Here is a 22289-nt window from a genome sequence, read left to right on the forward strand (position 1 = left end):
AGAGCAATTTTATAAAGATACACAGAAGTTTTTTACTATGCTATGTTAACTTACCACATCTTAACAGCACAAACTTAAGGTGTAGAAAGCTTGTTAAGTAGCAAAGTAGTCCTCTGCAATTTTTGTGTAGAAACTAGTTAACTAGTTGCAGTTAGCAAAGACGCACATAGTGAGAGTGAGATGCAGAGGCTCTTCTGGAGCCTCCAAACCTCTAAACTAAACTAAACTAAACCTTAAGTTTATATACCGTATCCTCTCCATGGAAATGGAGCTCGGCACGGTTTACAAAAACTTAAAATATAAGAAGAGAAAGGAAAAGGTTTACATGAGCATATATATAGAATGGAAGAGTAAGGGGGGAAAATAGAATTACTGTTAGAGAAGAGCCAAGTTTTCAGTTGCTTGCGGAATAGTTGGAGAGAGCCCAGGTTCCGCAACGGGATAATAATGTCATTCCAGAGACCTGTGATTTTGAAGAGAAGAGATTTTTCCAGTTTACCTGCATAGAGAATACCGCGTAGAGAGGGGAAGGATAGTTTATATCTTTGGGCGGGTCTGGTGGAGTCTGTCTAGAGCCCTTTGGGAGAAGGAACCTGCAGACCCATAACACAGTTTTTTTGTAGCTGTGAAATGAACCATGACTGGAACTCCTTGAACCTTGTGGCAAGGATTTGGGATGACGATCCATCATGCTGGTCATCAAGTCATCCAGCCCTTGACTGAAGAACATCTGAAAGAGAGCTTGCTCAGAATGGCCTTAAAATGTCAAATCTCTCGACCACTGCCTGATGCAGAGCATTCTGTAGGCTGAAATTATATAAGCTGACACTTTGCTTATGACCCTAAGCATGTCGTAAATAGCGTCTGCCACATAGTCCACTGCAGCCAGAATCTGTGAAGCATCTTATGGCAGGCTTGCACCACAAAGAAAGCCACAGTCACATCTTTAAGTCCTAAGGCCAATGCCTCAAACTACCTTTTGAGGACTAAGTCTACTTTGCAATCCTGAGAATCCTTCAGGACCACTCCCCTGTCACTAGGCAGAGAAGTTCTCTTAGTAAATACACCACCAGAGAATCCACTTTAGGAGTGGTAAACAATTGCTGGAAATCATGGGACTCATATGTCATCATCAGTCTGGCCCCTAACAGAGGACCCTCTGGTGAATCCCAATGCTCTGTTATCACCCTGGTAGTGCTGCTGGTAGTGCTGCTTAGGAGAAACTGGTGGAAACTCTAGATCCAACTCCTGTAGAGAAACTGGATCTAGGGCTATCCCTGACCATAGCTGCCTGCCCTAGACTGAGACCCTGAATCCTCCAAAGATGACACATGATGGGAGCGTAACAGAATTTTATCCAACTCCAAATCTTCTTAGTCCTTTTCCGACTAGACCTGTAGATCCTGCAGCTCTAGCAGGTGCCACAAGACCTCGCTCTGTGGAGGAAAACTTCTCTGAGCATTGCTCAGCTGGCTCACAAACTGAGCCAACAACATTTTGTGCTCTTGATAAGCTGCATATATCAAAGACACAAAATAAGGCTCAAAGACCTGACTTGGAACTTCCAAGGAACTCTGTAAGACTACCACGTCTCTTCTCAAAGTCAGAGGCATCTGCACAAAGGCGTTTCACTGGCAATACTGAGTCATGGTTTAGAGGCTCTAACTGAGCTTTGTGACTAGAATCTCAAGCTTTCTGTTCTTCCTGACCCATGGAGTGATTAGAGGGGGCTAAGCCCATGGCTCCTCCCCCTCTCATGGCATATGGAACAAAGACCTCCTCAGTCAACCATCAGTGCAAAATTGTCATGATATGAGCTCTGAACCACCTGAAGGGGTCCATAGCAATAGATTTCAAGCACAAATGGGGCAATTTGAAGGAAAAGGCAGCTTTTAAAATAAAAATGGGAAATCTAAGATAATTGCTGCAACAGTGTTCTGGCACCAAAATATGGCCTGTGGGAGAAAAACTAAAAGTTCAAAATAACTCAAATTAAGATTTTTGAGTGGGGGGACTCTTGGAACAACCTCAGAAATCCTTAGTTTCACCTAAATCAGACCCATTCTGATTTTCACATAGACAATAATGAGTTGTACTCACAGACCTGTCAAGTGTTGTGCCTGCATCAGCTTTTAACTGCAGCTGGAAATGGGGAAGGAATTTCTGCCTCATATAAGCAAGGATGACTCCAGCGGCTTATCTCTTCGGTCTGCCTTTAATTCAAGTTCCAAACACATGAAACCCTCAAACCTTCACGCTCCCAAATGATTCTTCAAGGGGAGGGGTGGGGAGGGTCACAGCCGACCTCTGACAAGCTTCCAGGTAGAGAATGACATGGAAACAAATTTTTCCCCGTCCCCACAGGAACTCATTTTCTCATCTTGGTGAGTTCTTTTCCTGACCCTGACCCTGACCCATTCCTGCAAGCTCTGTTTTCGTCTGCACAAGCATCAAACACTTTTAAATCATAAGTGTTTGAGGCATGTGCGGTTAAGGCAGAGTTTCAAGAATGGGGCAGAGGTGGGGACAGCGACAAAACTCACGGGGACGGGATGGGGAAATTGAGTTCCTGCGGGGATGGGAACAAATTTGCCCCATGTCATTCTCTACCTCCAGGCCAGTCAAGGGATTAGAGAATGACACGGTGAAAAAATTGGTCCCCGTCACCGCCCCGTCCCCGTCTCACCATCCCCGTCACCGCCCCGTCCCCGTCTCACCATCCCCGTCACCGCCCCGTCCCCGTCTCACCATCCTCTTCACCGCCCCGTCACCGCCACTGCCATCCCATTCACCGCCCCGTCACCGTCCCCTGCATACATAAAAGCCTCAAACGGGTACGATTTTATATACTTTTCTAATATCTCCCCTATGTATCTGCCATTGCCCCCCCCTGTGTCCATATTCCATCCACATGGCATGTCCCCTTTTTGTCTCTGTCCCTATGCCCCAATGCACATAATTTCCCCTCTTTCTGTTACCTTCCTGTGTCCAGATTTCCCCTATCTTCCTCTTCCATACCAGTGTGTCTCTTCTTTTCAACCCCATCTAGCTTTTTTCCCTCTTTCTTCCCCCCCCCTGCTTCTAGCATCTGGCTCACCTGCCTGTCCTTCCCTTTCTTTCCTGCTGTGGGTTTTTCTTTCCGTTTTCATCACCTTGGCCCAGAATCCTTTTCCCTTTCACTCCCTCCTTACAGTCTGAGCCGGGAACACTAGCGATCGCACGGTCCTCGCAGCCCCCACCCGCCTGCCCAATCGATCCTAGTGTTTAGCCAGCTCTCTCCCTTCTCCTCACCTTAATTTGCAGGCTTTCTTTTTCAGCGACCTGCACGCTTTCCCAAAGAGCCGCACACGCGCGGCTGCTCAGTGTTCAATCTTCTGCTCTGCTGCAACTTCCTGTTTCCGGTTGCGTCAGAGCAGAAGATCGAAACTGAGCAGCAGCGGGTGCGCGGCTCTCTGATAGCGTGCGGGTCGCCGAAAAAGAAAATCTACAAACTAAGGTGAGGAGAAGGGAGAGAGCTGGCTAAACACTAGAATCGATTGGGCAGGCGGGTGTGAGCTGCGGGGACCGTGCGATCCTTCATGCCTCACTGCGGGGACAAGACCCATTCACCGCCCCGCGGGCGGTGAATGGCCTTGTCCCCGTCGCCGCAGCGACTGCTAGTTTTCTTCCCCGTTTTCGGCGGTGACCCGCGGCTAAAATGCGGTGGCCGCGGGTAAACCGCCACCGTGTCATTCTCTACAAGGGATCAAATCATCCTTCACTCAAGTGCCTGACTCCACAGGGGCGAGCACTACCCCCAGGGGACCTAACCTTGAGTTCCCAAGTGTTAACACAGGCCAGTCAGGCAGGTGCTCTTCTTAAAAGTGTGGTCCTCCTGGATACAGACCCTGTCATCTGACCCTTCTCCCAGGCAGAGCTGTTCCAGAACTACTGAGAACTTCTTAGCACAGGGAAGCCTTGAAAAAAGGGGATTAAAACCCGAAAATAAAAAATCTAGAGCAGAGGAAAGGATATCTTCTGAATTCACTTTCATTGTTAAAACTGAGGAGAGGCGGTGCTGCCTTGAGAGACAAGTAAGGAATTGTATGCTATTTGCAAAGTAACAAAATATTAGGGTCTTACCTTTATTTAATATTCTTTCTTGTAAATCCACACTTTATTCCAGGACCTTCCCTGTCTGACTTTGAATCTTAACCTGGTTCTCCAATCTCTGACTCATCTGCTGTATTATTTCCATCTACCCACCAGGACTTTGTAGGAAACTTCAAACTTCAGAGACTTGAAACCCCTCCCCCTCTTATCTCATCACTGTCCCTTTAAGCATCAGTTAGTCTTAAAGCAGCCTGGAACATCTGTAGAGGATAATAGGGGAATGGGGAAAGAGGGGAACGGGGAAACGGGGAGAGAAGGGGACTGGGAAACTCCCCGGCAAGTAAGTCAAGTCTGCTCATATCAACAAATGCAACAAATGCAACAATGAAAAACAAGAGAACAGGTCATGAACCATTAGAAACCTGAATGACAAAACAGTGCTATAAGGAGACAGCCTGCACTGTCAGAAAGGGGCACCTGAACAAGGGACACCCCAAAACTAAGTGCTAAACCCATTCTGATGGCATTCTTATAAAGGCTGGTCAGAAAAAACAAATCCAGCTTACCAGTACTTGGAAAGGCAGACAATCAACGAATCAGCAAGGTATAGGGCGGGTTCTCAGAATAAAGTGTGGATTTACAAGAAAGAAGATTAACAAAGGTAAGAACTTAATTTTTCATTCTTGTACAATCCCACATTATTCCGGGACCAGTGGGACGTAACAGAGCAGTCCCGAAACATCAGGGTGGGACTGATGAGCCTCCTACCAAAACATAGGCACCATAAGCAGAATCCTGCTTGGCCACCACATTGATCCTGTAAAACATGGTGAACGTATGCAAAGAGGACCTGCAAATCTTGTCCAGAGAAAGAGTCAACAACTCTGCACAAAAGGACAAAACTCCTATGGTAGAATGAGCCTGCACCACAAGGGGGGGGGGGGCTTCTTTCTGGCCATCATATAAACTGCAGAAATGGCCATATGGATCCACCTGGAAATGGTGTCCTTAGAAACTGGCCTACCTTTGTGAGCAGGCACCACCAGCACAAACAGGTGGTTAGAGAGGCAAAACTCATTGTTGACCTCTAGGTACTGCAACAAGATCCTGCGCGCATCAAGGACCGAAAAACGCCGGTCAGACTTCCTAATTCACATGGAAAGTGGAAAACACTTTCGGAAGGAAAGAAGGAACAGTGCGCAGCATCACATTGAAATCTGTAATATGCAGAAAAGGATCCCAGCAGGAGAGAGTCTGAAGCTCCGCAATCCTACGGGCTGAAGTAATAGTCACTGGGAAGAACGTCTTGATAGCAAGATCCATAAGGGACGCCAGCTCCAGAGGCTCATATGGCGGACGACCCAGAGAACAGAGAGCCAGGTTAAGATCCCAAGTCGGATAGGGAATGTGCCACTGCTCCCAGAATAAAGTGGGATTGTACAAGAAACTATTGATACACATGTGGAATAAAAAATAAACCAAAAACAAAAACTTAGATATAACCTGGTAAATAGACAACAGCACCCAGGGGAAGCAGCTAGTTTATTCAAGGGAAGAATCCCACAGCTTGTCCAATAGTTAACACATGAAGGGGTTGGTTTTCTAGTGGTACACATTATTTGCCGCAGGATGCCCTGCATAAAATGGGTCCAAGGGTAAATAGGGGGTAACACATGTTATCTGTAAGTGACTCCTGAAATATATGGCCCGATTTCAGTCTCAGTGTTTGGGATTTGTTTAAAACACCATCTGCTGAAGTTAAGTTATACCCTGATATATACCCTGATATTCAGTACCTGTATCTGTTATAAACTGGTGTTATATGCTGGTGTTATATGCTCTAACCATATAACAGTGCTGGAAGTTACCTGGAAACAGCAATATTCAGTACCATTACACAGATAACCATCTGGATAACTTAGGACAGTTTTTATTTATCACAAAGCAATGCTAAAAAGTGGCCTTAGCATTAGCACCTCTTTTCATGGGTCTTTCCTGCATTTTTAACTCAGAAGTAAAATAGCCAACTTTTGAATTTTTGTATTAATGGTTGTGCACTAATATTACAATTAGCATGCTGTCATTAAAAAAAAAGATTTGCACATGGACCCTTACCACCACCACCACCTATTTTAAACACAGTAAGGACTCATGTGTTAATCAGCTCATGGCACTGATTAACACATAAATGCCCATGGCACTGATTACCAGACATGACCCTACTAACTCAGAACTTACCGAGAATGCCTGAGTGCAGCCCTTTTAATCTATGGTAAGCACATACTAGTACATACTACGGCTTTGTAAAAAGATGCCTTACGAGTACTGTTGTAAATTATCCGGATGGTTCTCCAGATACTGACAATGAATATTGCTGTTTTTTTAGTAACTCTTGGCCCCACCCCTAACTACCCTGGTAATACAGGCAGTGTTCAGGCAGTCTGGAAAGATTTTCAGAAGTATTATTCAAAACATGGTGCAGCAAATCCGGGTATGGCCCTGGCCAGTGCAACTTCTCTTGGTAGCAACACCTGCTATCTGGATAAGTAGCTTTGAATATCAGCGTCAACTGGTCCATAACCCATGCTGTCAATTTACAGCATTTTTTTTTTACTGTTAAAAAATTACATAACATAGAAGCATAAACACAGAATTATATAAAGGCTAAACATCCCATCGAGTCTGCCCATCCACAGCATTCAATATCTTCTCTTCTCCTAAGAACTCCCACATGCCTGTCCAATGCTTTCTTGAATTCAGTCTTTTATCTTCACCACCTCCACTGAGAGACTATTCCACACATCTACACTTTCTGTAAAAAAGTATTTTCTTAGATTACTCCTGAGCCTATAACCTCTTAACTTTATGCTATGCCTTCTCATTCCAGATGTGCCATTTTCCATTTTGTCTTTGAAAAGTACCATATATACTCAAATATAAGTCGATCCGAGTATAAGATGAGGTACCCTTTCCCCCCCCAAAAAAAAGAGGAAAAAAGGTTGACTCAAATATAAGACAATGGGGGTGCGGTGTGTTTAATATTCATGTGCCCTGCCACCCCCTCCCTCCCTCCCTTCCCTGCCAGGCTCTGCACCCAGCCCCCTCCCTCCATGCCCTGCCAGGCTCTCTACCATGTCCCCCCTTTCTGTATGACCTGGTGGTCCAGTGGTAGACCGGGACCCTTCCGACTCTAAACATTTTTTTACCTCCCTCCGCATACATTCTTATGTTTTTTGAATCCCTGGTGGTCCAGGGTGTTTCGGGCAGGACAAGCTTTTTGTACTCCTGTCCAGCCCTGAGCCTCTCTCTGAATGGCTGCCGCCATTTCTCGCGAGTAGCTTAGGACCGGATAGGAGCGCAAAAAGCTCGCTTCTGCCCAATACACCACTGGACCACTAGTGGTTCAAAAAGCCGAAAAAGGTACTATGGAGGAGGCGGGAGGGAGGTAAAAAAATTGTTAGAGTCAGCTGGGACAGGAGGCGGGAGGGAGGTAAAAAAATTGTTAGTCGGCTGGGACAGGAGACGCGAGGGATCCGTCCTGTCCCGGCCTACCAGGTCATATAGCAAGCCGACGTAGGCCTGAAACAAGTCCGGGAGGGGGGTGGGTGGGCGCTGACCTGAATATAAGATGAGACCCCCCCCCTATTTTGGGGCCATTTTTTGGCCAAAATTCTCATCTTATATTCAAGTATATATGGTACTTGTCTGGATTCATCTATTGTAGAATGCAGATTTGTTTCACAAAAGTATCAACATCGTAAAGCTATCTGCACATTATTTCTTACCCTCCCTCTTGCCCTTTCATTCATTCTTTGTGGGTTTTTTAAAAATATTAATTAATTTTTCAAACTTTACCAACAAACAAGCAAACGGGAACCCAATTTTAACTTTTTCTTTCCTGTTTTTCCCTCTGAGTTTACTGTTTATTAGTTGTGCGCCACGACATACAAAGCTGATACTTTGGCCCCAGATTCTCAAAATGGCACTGTAAGTTTAGGCAGCGGTAGGCACCGTATTGCCACCTAACTTAATTGATTTAATTGGTATGGTAATTGACCGCATCTTTTAAAACTAATTACTCGTTTTTAAAAAAAATGTAGGCAACCACAGGTGCCTACCGAAAGAACACCTAAACCACATCTATAAGGGTACCTAGTGGTGTGTAAGGTCACAGTAGGTGTGGTTTCAGCCAGAAGTGACCTTAGGCATCATTAGGTGCCTCTGTAGATGCGATTCATGTGTAACACATGTAATGTAGGCCTTAAAAATCCTGGCCTAATAGTTGTGGGATTGACACCATTTGCAGAATCTGGACCATTGTGTTTATGTTGGAGCTAAATAGAATAGCAGGGTTCATTGTTTGTTTATAATTAAAGGAGAATGGCTAGTCTTCTCACCTGTCAGGTTTGCTGCTCCATTTTAATGCAGCGAAGAAGGGGAAGGAGAAGAGGGTATGGGAAAAAAAAAACATAAAGGTTGCATGTTAGTTTGGCTAAGAAAAGAGGGTAACTATGACAACAAAAGATTTCTAGACATGGTGTTTCACAGTGAGGACAGATAACTTACACAAATTAGGAAGTAAGAGCTCAGGCGCATACATAATGGGTTCTAATCACGGAATAAATGGAGGGCAAAAGGTTAAGCGCAAATGAGAGTCTTTTACAGCTGAAGAAAACAATTTTTTTGTACTAACATAACATACTTGTACAATCGCACCCTTGGGAAGCAAAAGCAACATTCAATTATATCACAGGGTAGCAGAAAGTAGACCGGCAGCTTAATTTAGATTCTTTTTTAAAAACTAAATGTGCTACAAGCATTTAAAAAACCTTCATTATTCAACTGCAGGCCTTGAGATATATATATATATATATTTTTTTTTTTTTTAAATCTTAGGATTCAGCTACTTTGATCTCTCCCACAATATCGCTGACTCTAAGGCCTGAGTTACTTGTTTTAACCATTCTAAATTTATGGGAAAAGAAACCACCACCACAGTGCTAGCAGAAGCCAACTGGCCTCTCTTCATCTACCCATTTTTTTTTGCTGGAGACCCCTGACATTTATGCCTAAGGAAAATGTCTTTTAGCTTCACATATCAACATGGCCCAAGGTCTCCACCAGTTTTGCTATCCTGCACCATATTCTCACCCAGTGTCTGTCTCTCCTTTTCCCCAAAAGTCCCAGCCTTAACAAGTCGGATGCACAAGTCATCCCCCTCAACTAGACACACTCAGCCTCAGGAATCCCCTTATTCAGTCGGTCCGTCATCACACACTTTCCTGACACTTCTCATTCAGTCACTCTTCAACTGCCAGGCAACCCTTCAGCCTGTCACCCTCATCCCACACTTCGCTGGTTGCCCTTCATCCAGTCACTCTTTCCCTTACCCCCTTCCTCTTAGGCATTCCTCTAGCCAGACAATAGTCATCCCTTACTTTCTCATTGCTGTCTATTCTTGCCACCAAAGAAACACATACTGGGGTAGATTTTTTAAAGGATTTAACCGGGCAGGAAGGCTCCTAGCTCCTGTTGGTTCCAGAGCATATATTCAGCTGCACATACCTAGCTAATGTCATGGAATACATGCTCTAACCATCCCAGTTCTACCGTTACAGCTGGAGTGGTCTGGGCAGTGAGTCAAGGCCAGCATAAAGGTTGTCTGAACTTTTGCCAGATCCAATCACGGATCTGGGAAGCCACTGAGGACTCAGATATTCAGTACCACTGCCCGTTTAGGTCTGGCACTGACCTGCTGGGTCAAATTCTGACCATGGCATTCAATGGCTTAAAAATCATCAACTGAAATAGGGACCAATATAGATGCCTCCCTACCTAGGCAACTTGTTATAAATGTATCCTTTTGTATATGTCGACTGACTTGAGCACATTATACCAACTTTCAAAGCTAACCCTTTAATTGGCTGGTGGTGAAACGGCTGTTTTACGTAACTTGATGCTGAGCGAGAACAACGGTGCCAAGTAACTTTAGGAGACGCAGCTCTCCCATAAGAGCCATAGAAGACATATAAAGGGTTAAATTACATGCATGTTTTCTTTTTGAAGAGTATCCCACAAACTACTCCTGCTGTTTAGAAGACACAAACCTTTGGAGAATTTACACGAGATACTTTTGGAAATCCAAAAGCATGTGTGCAAGTTCAAAGTGTGTTTCACTTCCACCCCCAGGAAAGCCTCTGCTTGGACTAGGAATGAGTAGAAAAGAAATAGCACTGTCCTACTTGCACCACATACCCCTCCAGGCAATTTCCTAACAAGCCATTTCTCTGCTTTATGTCTTTAAATGGCTTTTAAAGTAGGGTTATCAGACGTCCGGATTTCAAAACCCAGCACTTTGTCCGGGCTCAAACTCTAGCTAGTGTACTTGGGGCAGTGGAGAATTAAGTGACTTGCTCAGTGTCACAAGGAGCAGCGAGGGATTTGAACCCACAACCTCAGGGTGCTGAGGCTGTAGCTCTAACCACTGTGCCACCCCCCCCCAAAAAAAATAATATATATATATATATATATATATATACAACACCTGGTATATATATATATACAATATATATATATACAACACCTGGTTTCATATTGGGCATTACCTCTGAGCACATGGGCCTTAGAATCAACTTGGATAATATTTAGAAATCTTCAGCTCAGTGTTCAGTGGTGGCTAAAAACTACTAGGAATTTTTTTGGAAAGGAATAAAAATGGAATTTAATTATGCTCCTGTATTGATCTTTGGTGTGACAACACCTGGTATGTATATATATATATATATATATATATATATATATACATACTAGGTATGTATATATACATACCAGGTATATATATATACATACCAGGTATTGTCACACCAAAGATCAATACAGGAGCATAATTACATTCCATTTTTATTCCTTTCCAAAAAAATTCCTAGTAGTTTTTAGCCACCACTGAACACCGAGCTGAAGATTTCTAAATATTATCCAAGTTGATTCTAAGGCCCATGTGCTCAGAGGTAATGCCCAATATAAAACTTAGCAGCACATGGCTATAGTTGGCTTTTTCTTTCTCTATGTGCATCATTTTACATTTGCCTACATTAAATTTCAGCTGCCATTTTGAGGCTCAGATACCCAGTCCTCATGTATTTTCTAGGTTCAAGGTTCAAGGTTTATTAATATTTGATTTATCGCTAAATCTGTTTACAAAGCGATGTACATAAGTAAAAAACATAAAATATGGAGATACAAATTAAAACTCAGTAACATCAGTTTTAAGACAAGACAAACTTGAAATGGAGGGAAAAAAGGGCAAAGATGACATCTGTTTTAAATAGAAAAACAAATACGGGAAAAAACATAAGGGAAAGGGTTTAGTTAAAAAATTAAAATACTAAGAAAAGATTATTTAATATTGAGTATTAAAAGCGTCTTTAAAAAGGTGAGTTCTCAAAGATTTTTTAAAAGAATGCAAATCTCTTTCAATTGTAATATGTTGTGGTAGAGAGTTCCACCATTGTGGGCCCATGACAGAAAACATGTCTGCTCTTCTTATTCCTATTGTTTTAAGGGAGGGTATAACTAATAAGTTTTGGGAGGATGATCTCAGTGAACGAATAGGAATGTAAGGGATTAACATTCTTGATATAAACTATGAACTAAAGTTTTAAAAATAAGCAGCAATACCTTGTATAAAATACGATGGCTTATAGGAAGCCAGTGAGCATCAATAAATAGGGGCGTAACGTGATAAAATTTCTTTGCATTATATATCAATTTAATGGCGGTGTTTTGAATAATTTGAAGACGTCGCTTTTCTTTTTGAGAGATGTTAAGTAATAGGGCATTACAATAATCAATTTTAGTTATGACTAATGAATGGATCAAAATATTGCGTGATTTAGGCTCCAAAAATTTGGTGATTGATCTTATTAGCCGCAGTTTATAAAAGCAAGATTTAACTATATTATTGATATGTTCGTGAAAAATCAATTTATCATCGATTATAACTCCCAAAATTTTTAGATTGTGGACAATTTCTATAGTATTGTTATTAAGGACGAATGGCATTTTAAGAGTTATGTCGTTTTTCCAGTTAAAAATCATGATTTTTGTTTTCTTGATATTTAACGCTAATTTATTCATGTTAAGCCAATTATGTACTAGATCAAGTTTTTTATTTATAGACAATATGTCTTCCTGATTTTCGGGGTCAAGGGGGTGCATTAGTTGGATATCATCTGCGTATGAAAAAGATGTGAAACCGACTGACTGACAGAGACTCAACAATGGAGAGAGAAAAATATTAAATAAAAGTGGCGATAAAATTGATCCTTGAGGGATACCAAAGGATGTGGAATAAGGATTGGAGTGTTCATTATTGAATCTAACTAAAGAAATACGATTAGTAAGGTATGAAGTGAACCAGCCGAGAACTTGATCACAAATGCCTATTGATTCAAGTCGACTAAGTAGGAGATCATGATCAACTGTATCAAATGCAGCAGATATATCTAATGAGAAAAGAGTGACTGATTTGTGATGATCTAGAAAGTAATGGATATTATTTGTTAAGCCAATCATGGAATATTCAGTATTATGACATTTACGGAAGCCTGTTTGGTTAGGGTGCAGGACGTTTGTTGTTTCGATGAAATCAGATACTTGGTTAAATATTAATTTTTCTGTCAGTTTGGCTAAAAAAGGGATGTTTGCAAATTGGTCGGTAGTTAGTGGGGTCGCTATTACAGATTTTATAATCTTTAAGTAAAGGAGTAATGACAGCAGTTTTCCATGATGTAGGGACTGAAGAAGTAACCAAGCTCTTTAAGACGATTGAGTGGATAATGGGTCCTAGCTGTTGGAAAAAATTTTTTATGTAAAAGGGAGGAAAACTTTTAGATCCAGAGCTTTTTAAGTTAATTTGAGAGAAAAGTGTTTCAATGTCATTCAGAGAAGGGAGTTTAAAGTTTGAACATTTAGCTGTTGGAACGAGTTCAGTGTGGTGTATACTAGTGGCGCTGTTAGTTGTATTGGGGAGAAATGTGTTTCGGATGTTTTTGATTAAGGGCATTGGCTATGTCTTGTGCGTTCAGAGAAATTGTATGAGGAGATGTCATATTTTTATTTTTCTTAGTCTGTTATTCCATTTGGAAACACTGAGTAATCTGCTGCCACCTGCAAATTTGATCACCTCACTGTTTGCTCCTTTTATCACCCATAAATGACTATAACACTGTAACAGAGTAAATGACAGGAAAAAAAAAAGACCTATACCCTTCAGTCTGCCCAATAAGGTGGCCAGAACCACACCCACCACTTTGTGTAGGCCCCCGATACCCATATTTAAAATGTTGCTTGTCAAGTTTCTGTAAAACACCAAAAAGTCCAACAGGTATAAAACAGCACAAAAGTGGGTCCACAACGTCTGTTTGTGTCCTTTTCTGAAATAAACTAGTTGGTCTTACATCAGTGATCTTCAGCAGAGTGTTCACCGTCTGTTCACACTTCCTTTGTGCTTGTCAAGTTTCCACCATACCAACCATATAGGCAGCCAAACATGATAGGGATCTCTGGGGCATTCCACTATTTCCCTTTTAATCTTACTCTGTTTCTCTTAACCAGTTTCTAGTCCATAATAGGAAGAGAGGCTAAGAGAAGAGAGGCTGGAGCAGGGAATAGAGGAGCCTTGGATACAGTAAAAAGCCTATTTGATTTTCCTGACCCCTATTCCTCAAGGATGTGGGCAACAAGAGTTTTCACTGCAGAAATGCAGCATCAAGTTCCCACAGAATGCTACAGTAATATTGCAATCTCTGTTCACATTAAAAGCAAATCTATTTTTCATACTTGAAATGATATTACAACGTTTAAGACTGGGGCATATGGCCATAGAAAAATTAACAAGACCTTGGTGTACTACGATGACATGCATGACTGACATATGTTATGACTGACAGTCATGAGAAAAGGTCTCGCTAGTTGTTAATCATGCAAATCAGCTCAAGATAGTGCACACCAACAGAAAGCAGACATGAAGGGTAACATCTGCAAGAATGCCTATAGTAGCTGCACAATTATGACCAAGAGGCCATTTCTATAAATATATGTCTGCTTGGATTCAAAGGGCACGGAATGCTTCAGGTCTATCCTACAAAGCAGAAAAGACTACTTCTCTTTCAACAGCTTGAATGCTTCTGCCAGCATTTGCTTAGATATTTAGGTCACAGAGACTTGGAGAGAAAAAAAAAATCTACAACAAACAGATGATGGATAAGACAATTTAATGTTAACTCCCTCAGGGCATTTAATCAGAAAGAGAGATGCCTTTACCAGTTTTATAGAAACTTTCATGATGACCTGTATACATGTAGCCAAGTGCACTAACATTAAATAAAAATACTATTTTAAGCATTCTAAAACATTTTGTTGAAAGGATTTAGATCTTAAATCTAGAAGGCTCAGCAGCTTGCAAGTGCCCTCAGCTTCTGATCTATCACACATCAAAACAGGAATTATGCACTAGATTGCTACACAGTAATAGGGTTAGAAGGGATCCCCTGAGGTCATGGGAATCCTGTATGAATGGAAGTAGCTCCTGCAGGGTTCCGGAGGGAACTTGCCTAGGATTCTCCAAGACATTAAATACCACATAGAAACATAGAAAAATGAAAGCAAAAAGACCATATGACCTATCTGGTCTGCCTAAGCATGCCATCTATTCCCTCTTCTCTCTAAGGCAGGGATCTCAAAGTCCCTTCTTGAGAGCTGCAATCCAGTCGGATTTTCAGGATTTCCCCAATGAATATGCATTGAAAGCAGTGCATGCACATAGATCTCATTCATATTCATTGGGGAAATCCTGAAAACCTGACTGGATTGCAGCCCTCATGGAGGGGCTTTGAGACCCCTACTTATCCCAAGCTTTCTTGAATTAATCTTATATACCATTTGTCTCCACCACCTCTACTGGGAGTCCTTCCCCACATTCCCCACCCTTTCCATGTAAAAGTATTTTCTGAGGATAATTCTAAGGCTCTCCCCCTTCACCTTCATCCTATGCCCCCTCATTCCTGAGTTTGCTTTCAATTGAAAGAGATTTGCCTCATGCACATTTGTGCCATGTAGGTATTTAAACTTTCTAATATATCTCCCCTCTCCTGCTTTTCCTCCAAAGTATACATATTGAGATCTTTAAGTCTGTCCTCATGTGCTTTATTTGAAAGACCACCAACCATTTTAGTAGCAGTCCTCTGAATTGACTCCCATCCTGTTTATATATTTTTGAAGGTGTGGTCTCCTAAATTGTACACAATATTCTAAATGAAGACTCACCAGAATCTTATACAGGGGCATGCTTACTTCATTTTTCCTACTGGCTATTATGCACCTAAGCATCCTTTTAGCTTTCACTGTTGCATTTATCAGATAGTGAACGTGGGAAAAGGAAGAATTTGGGGGTTGGGGCTGGGAGGTAGGGAAGAGAGAGAAAGAAATGCTGTACAGAGGGGGGAGAGGGAGAATTGCCGGACATGGTGGTAGAGAGAAGGAAGGTAGAGATGCATGGGAGGAAAGGTGAGAGGGAAAAATGTTCAATGTGATGGTGGTAGAGAGGGAGAGTAAGACAGATCCTGCATAGGGATGGAGAGGGAGAATGCTGCACATGGTGATGTAGGGAATGGAGGAAGAAATGTGGAATGAGGCTGTAGAGGGGGAAAGGGAGAGGGGATGGGATTTAGTTACAATCAAAATGGTTTACATATTATATACAGGTACTTATTTTGTTCTTGGGACAATGGAGGGTTAAGTGACTTGCCCAAAGTTACAAAGAACTGCAGTAGGAATTGAACCCAGTTCCCCAGATTCTCAGCTCACTGCACTACTCATTAGGTACTCGACTGAAAGAGAAGTATTGGTCAGGGGGCTGGTCAGGAGGAGCGAGAGACGCTGCATAGGGAAGGGAAGAATAAGAGAGGGAGAAATGCTGAATGTGGCAGTAGAGGTGGCAGGAGATATTTTATTTTTATTTTTATTTATTTAAGTATTTATATACCACTTATAGCATAAGTGGTTTACATTCAGGTACTCGAGCATATGCATCCTGGATTCAATTTCTCTCTTTCTTCTTTCCCCATTCTCTGTGCAGCAAGGGAGGAAATTGGAAGAATGGGCGTCCAAATGGCAGATAAAATTTAATATGGATAAATGCAAAGTGATGCACATTGGGAAGAATAATCCAAATTATAGTTACCGAATGCTAGGATCCACCTTGGGGGTCAGCGTTCAAGAAAAAAAAGATTTGGGTGTCATCGTAGACAATACACTGAAACTTTCCGCCCAATGTGTGGTGGCAGCCAAAAAAGTAAATAAGATGCTAGGAATTAGGGATGGTAAACAAGACTAAGGGCTCCTTTTATCAAGCTGCGCTAGTGGTTTAATGCACGTAATACCGCACGCTAAACCGCCGGCCATGCTAGTCGCTACCGCCTCCCTTGTGCAGGTGGTAATTTTTAGGCCAGTGCGGGGATTAACGTGTGATGAAAAGTCAAGCGTGTTAATCCCACTAGCGCGGCTTGATAAAAGGAGCCCTAAGAATGTTATAATTCTCTGTATCGCTCAATGGTGCAACCTCACCTTGATTATTGCGTTCAATTCTGGTCTGATTTCAAAAAAGATATAGCGACACTAGAAAAGGTTCAAAGAAGGGTAACCAAGATGATAAAGGGGATGGGACGCCTCTCGTATGAGGAAAGACTAAAGAGGTTAGGACCCTTCAGCTTGAAAAAGAGACGGCTGAGGAGAGATATGATTGACGTCTACAAAATCCTGAGTGGTGTAGAATGGGTACAAGTGGATTGATTTTTTACTGCATCAAGATTTACAAAGACTAGGGGACACTCATAGTTAAAGAGTAATACTTTTAAAACCAATAGGAGGAAATATTTTTTCACTATGAGAAGAGTGAAGCTCTAGAACACATTGCCAAAGGATGTGGTAAGAGCAGTTATTGTAGCTAGTTTAAAAAAAAGTTTGGACAAATTCCTAGAGGAAAAGTCCACAGTCTGCTGTTGAGACACACATGGGGAAGCCACTTCTTGTGCTGAATTGGTAGCATGGAATGCTGTTACTATTTGGGGCTTTGCCAAAAAAAGGAAAAAAAAAAATTGTGACTTGAATTGGCCTCCGTGGAGACGGGATATTGGGCTAGATCAGGGGGTCTCAAAGTCCCTCCTTGAGGGCCGCAATCCAGTCGGGTTTTCAGGATTTCCCCAATGAATATGCATGAGATCTATGTGCATGCACTGCTTTCAATGCATATTCATTGGGGAAATCCTGAAAACCCGACTGGATTGCAGCCCTCAAGGAGGGACTTTGAGATCCCTGGGCTAGATGGATCATTGGTCTGACCCAGTAAGGCTATTCTTATGTTCTTATGAGTGAGAGAGAGATGGTAGACAACAAGAGAAAGGAAGACATGTTGGACATGGGGGAAGAGGAGGGAGAAGAAGCAATGCTGTACAGGAGGGGTAGGACAGAAAGAGGGATATTTTGGATAATGCACAATGGGAGCAAATGAGGAAGGGAAGAGAGAGTGAGAAATGTTGGACCATGGTAGGAAGGACAGGAAGGAAGGAAAAAGGGGCAGGAGGATGTTGGTGGGAGGGTGGAGTGGAAGGGATGGAGATTTCAGGCTTTGAGAGTGGGGAGGGGAGAAAGAGAGTGAATAAAAGGAGAAGCTAGGAATGGTGGCACTTTGTGAGTGAGGCAGGAGGTGGGGAGGCGGGGGCTGGCAGGGAAAAGAATGAACAGAGGATAGTGATTACAGTGGGTAACAATATGGTAATGGGGAGTAGACTGAAGATGGAAGGAAACAGAAGAATGGGCGAGAAAAGAAGATGGAAATTTGATAGGTAGCTGAAAAGTAAAGAGGAGAAGGGAGAAAGAAGGTGAAATTTGAGTGGACTGAGGTAGAAAAGAACTCAGTGGAAAGTCAAAATGCAAAAGGCAGTTGTAGTGAAGGAACGGAACAAGACAGGAGAGAGGAGAAAAGATAAATGGACAGCAGCCACTTGAAGGAGAATTTGCAGATAACAGGAAAGTGAAAAAAAGAAACTGGAAACAACCTGATAGAAAAATAAATCTCAAGACAACAAACATAAGAAAAGCATTTTATTCTAAATGTATTGACTGAAATGTATTGCAGTAACTGGTGGGAATCCCTAAGTACTGCCACTGAGGACCTCCCCCAAAGGTGGCAGGAATTCCCTTCTACCAAGTGTGGCAGTATCCTTGAACCACCGAGGTGCCAGCATTTGTGGCTCAGGGACACTGTTGCCGCCTGCCAAGCTTGGCAAAAGGGAGTTTTGGCTACCTTTGAAGGTAGTCTTCAGCTGACAGAGCTCGGGGATCTTCATCAGCTGGAGTATTTATATTTTATATTTACATGCTCTGGCAGAGACCCCATTTACAAAGTGGGCAGGGATAGAAGAAATTACAGGCGGAGATAGGTTTGATTCCAACAGAGACAGGTTTGATTTCTGTCCCTGTGCAACTGGAGAAAGTGTGGCACAATGGTTAGAGCTATAGCCGCAGCACCCTGAGGTTGTGGGTTAAAGCCCATGCTGCTCCTTCTGACCCTGGCAAGTCACTTAATCCCCCCATTGCCCCAGGTACATTAGATAGATTGTGATCCTACTGGGACAGACAGGGAAAATGCTTGAGTACCTGAATACATTCATGTAAAACCATTCTGTGCTCCCTGGGGAGAATAATATAGAAAACTAACTAAATACATTTCTGCTTGAACTATCATATACACAAATATTTCATGTGCTGTAACATGAAAAGCTAAGTTGGAGATGTACTGTCCAAGAAGGGAATTTATGAGGTAGTATATGGGAGGGGTTTGGGATGGGAGTGAGAGGGGCTTTATATTGGGTCCTTGGATGTGTGGGAAACTTTTATCTTGTTATATGCTTAAAGGGAAAATGTTAGAACATTTAACAACATGGTCTAACCAATTAAAATGGCTTTAAAAATAAAAAAAGGAAAAAAAAAAAAAAAAAGAGAAGGGAATTAAGATCTGCACAGGATATGAGATTGTCATTGTAATGTAATGTAATTTATTTCTTATATACCGCTACATCCGTTAGGTTCTAAGCGGTTTACAGAAAATATACATTAAGATTAGAAATAAGAAAGATGAAAGAGAGAAATGTGATTCTATGTTTTCAATAGCAGGGGTGAAATTTTGAACTCACTGACAGGTCAATTACGATTATTTAAACCCTGGGATACTTTTAAGAATTTTTTGAAGACACAGGTTTATTTTTTTTTATTAAGGCGCACAAACTGATTAGCGTGCGCTAAATGGTAAGGCGCCCATAGAATATAACGGATGCCTTTAGCATTTAGCGCGTGCTAAATCGGTTAGAGTGCCTTAATAAAAGGACCGCATAACTATTTGTCTATTGTGAACAAAAAATACAGTAAGTATTTCTTTGATACTTTTATGTTTAAATCTTTATTCATTTTTAAAACTTTCTACAAGTGTAACATAAGATACAATCATTTTATACTTTAACATCATTTAATATACCACCAAAGTTTAACTCACATCAAATATCCCCCCCTCCCTTATACCCAACTATTGTACTTAAGCATAATAAATCATAAAATATTCCCTCCTCCCCTCCCCACCCTGGACGTGTATGAACAAAGGGAGAAAATAATATTCATTCTGTACAACATTTTGATAATGGCTTCCAAACATCCCTAAATTTCTTAAAATGCCCCTGCTGTATAGCTACTACCCGTTCAATTTTAAAGATTTGGCATAACAAATTCCACCCAAAATTATAATTCAGCCGATCCCAATTTTTCATAATTTGCTGTATGGCAACCCCTGTCATGATGAGCAAAAGTTTATTATTATTAGAAGAGATTTGGCTCTTGGCTCTCATGGACATACCAAATAATACAGTGTCATATGATAATGCCACCGGATTTTCCAGTAGATTATTCACTTGGCCCCAAATGGATTTCCAAAAACTAAGTATCACTGTACAATAGAATAGTAAATGATCTAATGCCCCAGCTTCAAGATGACAGTGCCAGCACCTATTAGACTTAGAGCTCTCTAATTTCTGTAAACAAACTGGGGTTCAAACTACTCTAAGTAACAAAAAAAACCCCAAAAAACAACAAGTTTGTGTCATAGATGCCAACGCATAGATTTCTGTGATACTTTGAAAAACTCATGAAGATTTAGGGCTCCTTTTACGAAGTTGTTGGCGGCTTTATCGCACGCACCTTTTTAGCGCGCGCTAACCCCCACACTAGCCGTAAAACTACTGCCTGCTCAAGAGGAGGCGGTAGCGGCTAGCGCGGCTGGCAAATTAGCGCATGGTTAAACCGCTAGCGCGGCTTCGTAAAAGGAGCCCTTAGTTACAGGACAATGCATTTATGTGAACAAAATGAGTATGTTCGTAGTGGAGGATGTAGGAGAGTCTATGTTATCATTTATTTTGTATGTTGTTTTGTAAACTGCCTAGACTTTAGGCAATATATAAATTTTTGAAATAAATAAATAAGTGCAAACAGAAGTCTACACTGAATTGCATTGTTAATAATATCATATATTTTAAAACATACCAACTGAAGACCAAGAATTTTTGTCCTATTGGGATTCCCTGTAGGCTTTGCATTATCAATAAGTATAACAGTGAAGCAGAAAGCTTGCTTATTTGAAACTTACCTTTTATAAAGAAGTATAGCTATGACAATACAGATGATAAACACCACTGCGAGAACTGGCCCAACTACCCAAATCAGCCCTTCTTCCTCATCTGTAATTGGCTGTGGGTCAAGATCCATGGACACGACAGGGTCAGAATACGGACTTGTCGCATACATTGTCTAAGGAAAAGGAATACAAACAGGGATTTTGATAAGTACATTTAAAACTAAAGTTTTTTTTTTTTTTCACTCATTGCACACAAGTTGTGGAATTGGTTGCCCAAGGATGCAGTAAAAGGAAGTAACATAAGCTGGATTTCAAAAAGGTCTGGATAGGTTCCAGAAGCAAAATTCATAAATCATTATTCAGGTAGATTATAAGAGGGGTGTGTTGTAACCAGTATGCAATCTTGTTACATTTGGGTTATTTGTGACTTGGCTGGCCACACTTGAAAAAAACAACTATTGGCTTTGACAAACTGGTGATCTAACCCAGTGTGGCAGTTCTTATATTCTAATACTATACCATGTTTTCTCCAAAATGAAAATCAAACTGAGAACAAGAGAAACACACAGAGGACACTGTTCGACAATGAAACACTGAACCATATCGGGCTCATAATCAAAACACAAAAATGTCCAAAAAAGGGCCTAAATCGGTACTTGGATGATCAAAAAGCCAGATCGTCCAAGTACCGATAATCAAAGCTGGTTTTAGACGTATCTAAAACCAGCTTAGGCTTTTTCCCTGCCTCTAAACGCCTAGAGCAAAAAGAGGCGTTTTTAGAGGAGGGGAAAGGGTGGGAGGTGAGCGGGAAGTGGGCAGATCTAGACTTAGTCGTACAGCAAGTATAATCAAATCCTTGAACAGGTTACCTAGTCGGAACTTATATATTTTGACTTAGACCAAGTCAAAACAGGTATAAGTTCCAAAAAGGGGCCGCTGAGCTGATCGCGGCTGCCATGATCAGCTCAGCAGCTCCGGCAACCTGCCCACCCCCTACCGCAACGATCGCGGCAGGAGAGATGCCTCATCTCCCCTGCTGCAATCCTCACCCCGAAGTGCCACGGTTCACAGCACTTTGGGGGATCGCTACCGCGACAGGAGAGATAGCCAATCTCTCCTGCTGAGATGTGACCCCCACCTCGAACCAATACGTGCAAGAGGGAGCCCAAGCCCTCCTGCCCATGATGACCCCCCTAAAATATGGGTAGGAGAGATCGCAGGCCCTCATGCCCACGATGCACCCCCCTACAACCGCCCACCCGAACCCCCAATCACCCCCTCACCCTGCAACCCACCAACCAGCCCCCACCCCTGACACCCCCCCTTACTCACAATCATTTGGCCGGGCAGATGGGTCCCAAGCCCGTCCGCCCAGCAGGCCCGCCATCCGTTGAATGGCGGGCTTTAGGGCCTGATTGGGACAGGCGCCTAAGGTTCCACCCACAGGAGGGGCCTTAGGCAC

At 42.2% G+C, this 22289-nt stretch overlaps 1 protein-coding gene across 12 annotated transcripts in view; it reads right to left on the bottom strand.

The window, feature by feature from the left end:
* The window catches only part of PTPRD (protein tyrosine phosphatase receptor type D), a 1247124-nt gene that overhangs the window by 385301 nt on the left and 839534 nt on the right, over positions 1–22289 (bottom strand). For 8 of the 12 annotated variants that reach the window (XM_033918800.1, XM_033918751.1, XM_033918790.1 and 5 more), the window contains 2 exons: positions 20840–21000; positions 8490–8501 (listed from right to left, as the gene is read on the bottom strand). In XM_033918800.1, the coding sequence (XP_033774691.1) occupies positions 8490–8501; positions 20840–21000 (173 nt within the window). The remainder of the gene's footprint in view (positions 1–8489; positions 8502–20839; positions 21001–22289) is intronic. The other 4 variants (XM_033918844.1, XM_033918835.1, XM_033918810.1 and 1 more) reach the window with 1 other exon arrangement.

This window comes from Geotrypetes seraphini, chromosome 1 (genome assembly GCF_902459505.1).
Source record: "Geotrypetes seraphini chromosome 1, aGeoSer1.1, whole genome shotgun sequence".
NCBI lineage: Eukaryota > Metazoa > Chordata > Amphibia > Gymnophiona > Dermophiidae > Geotrypetes > Geotrypetes seraphini.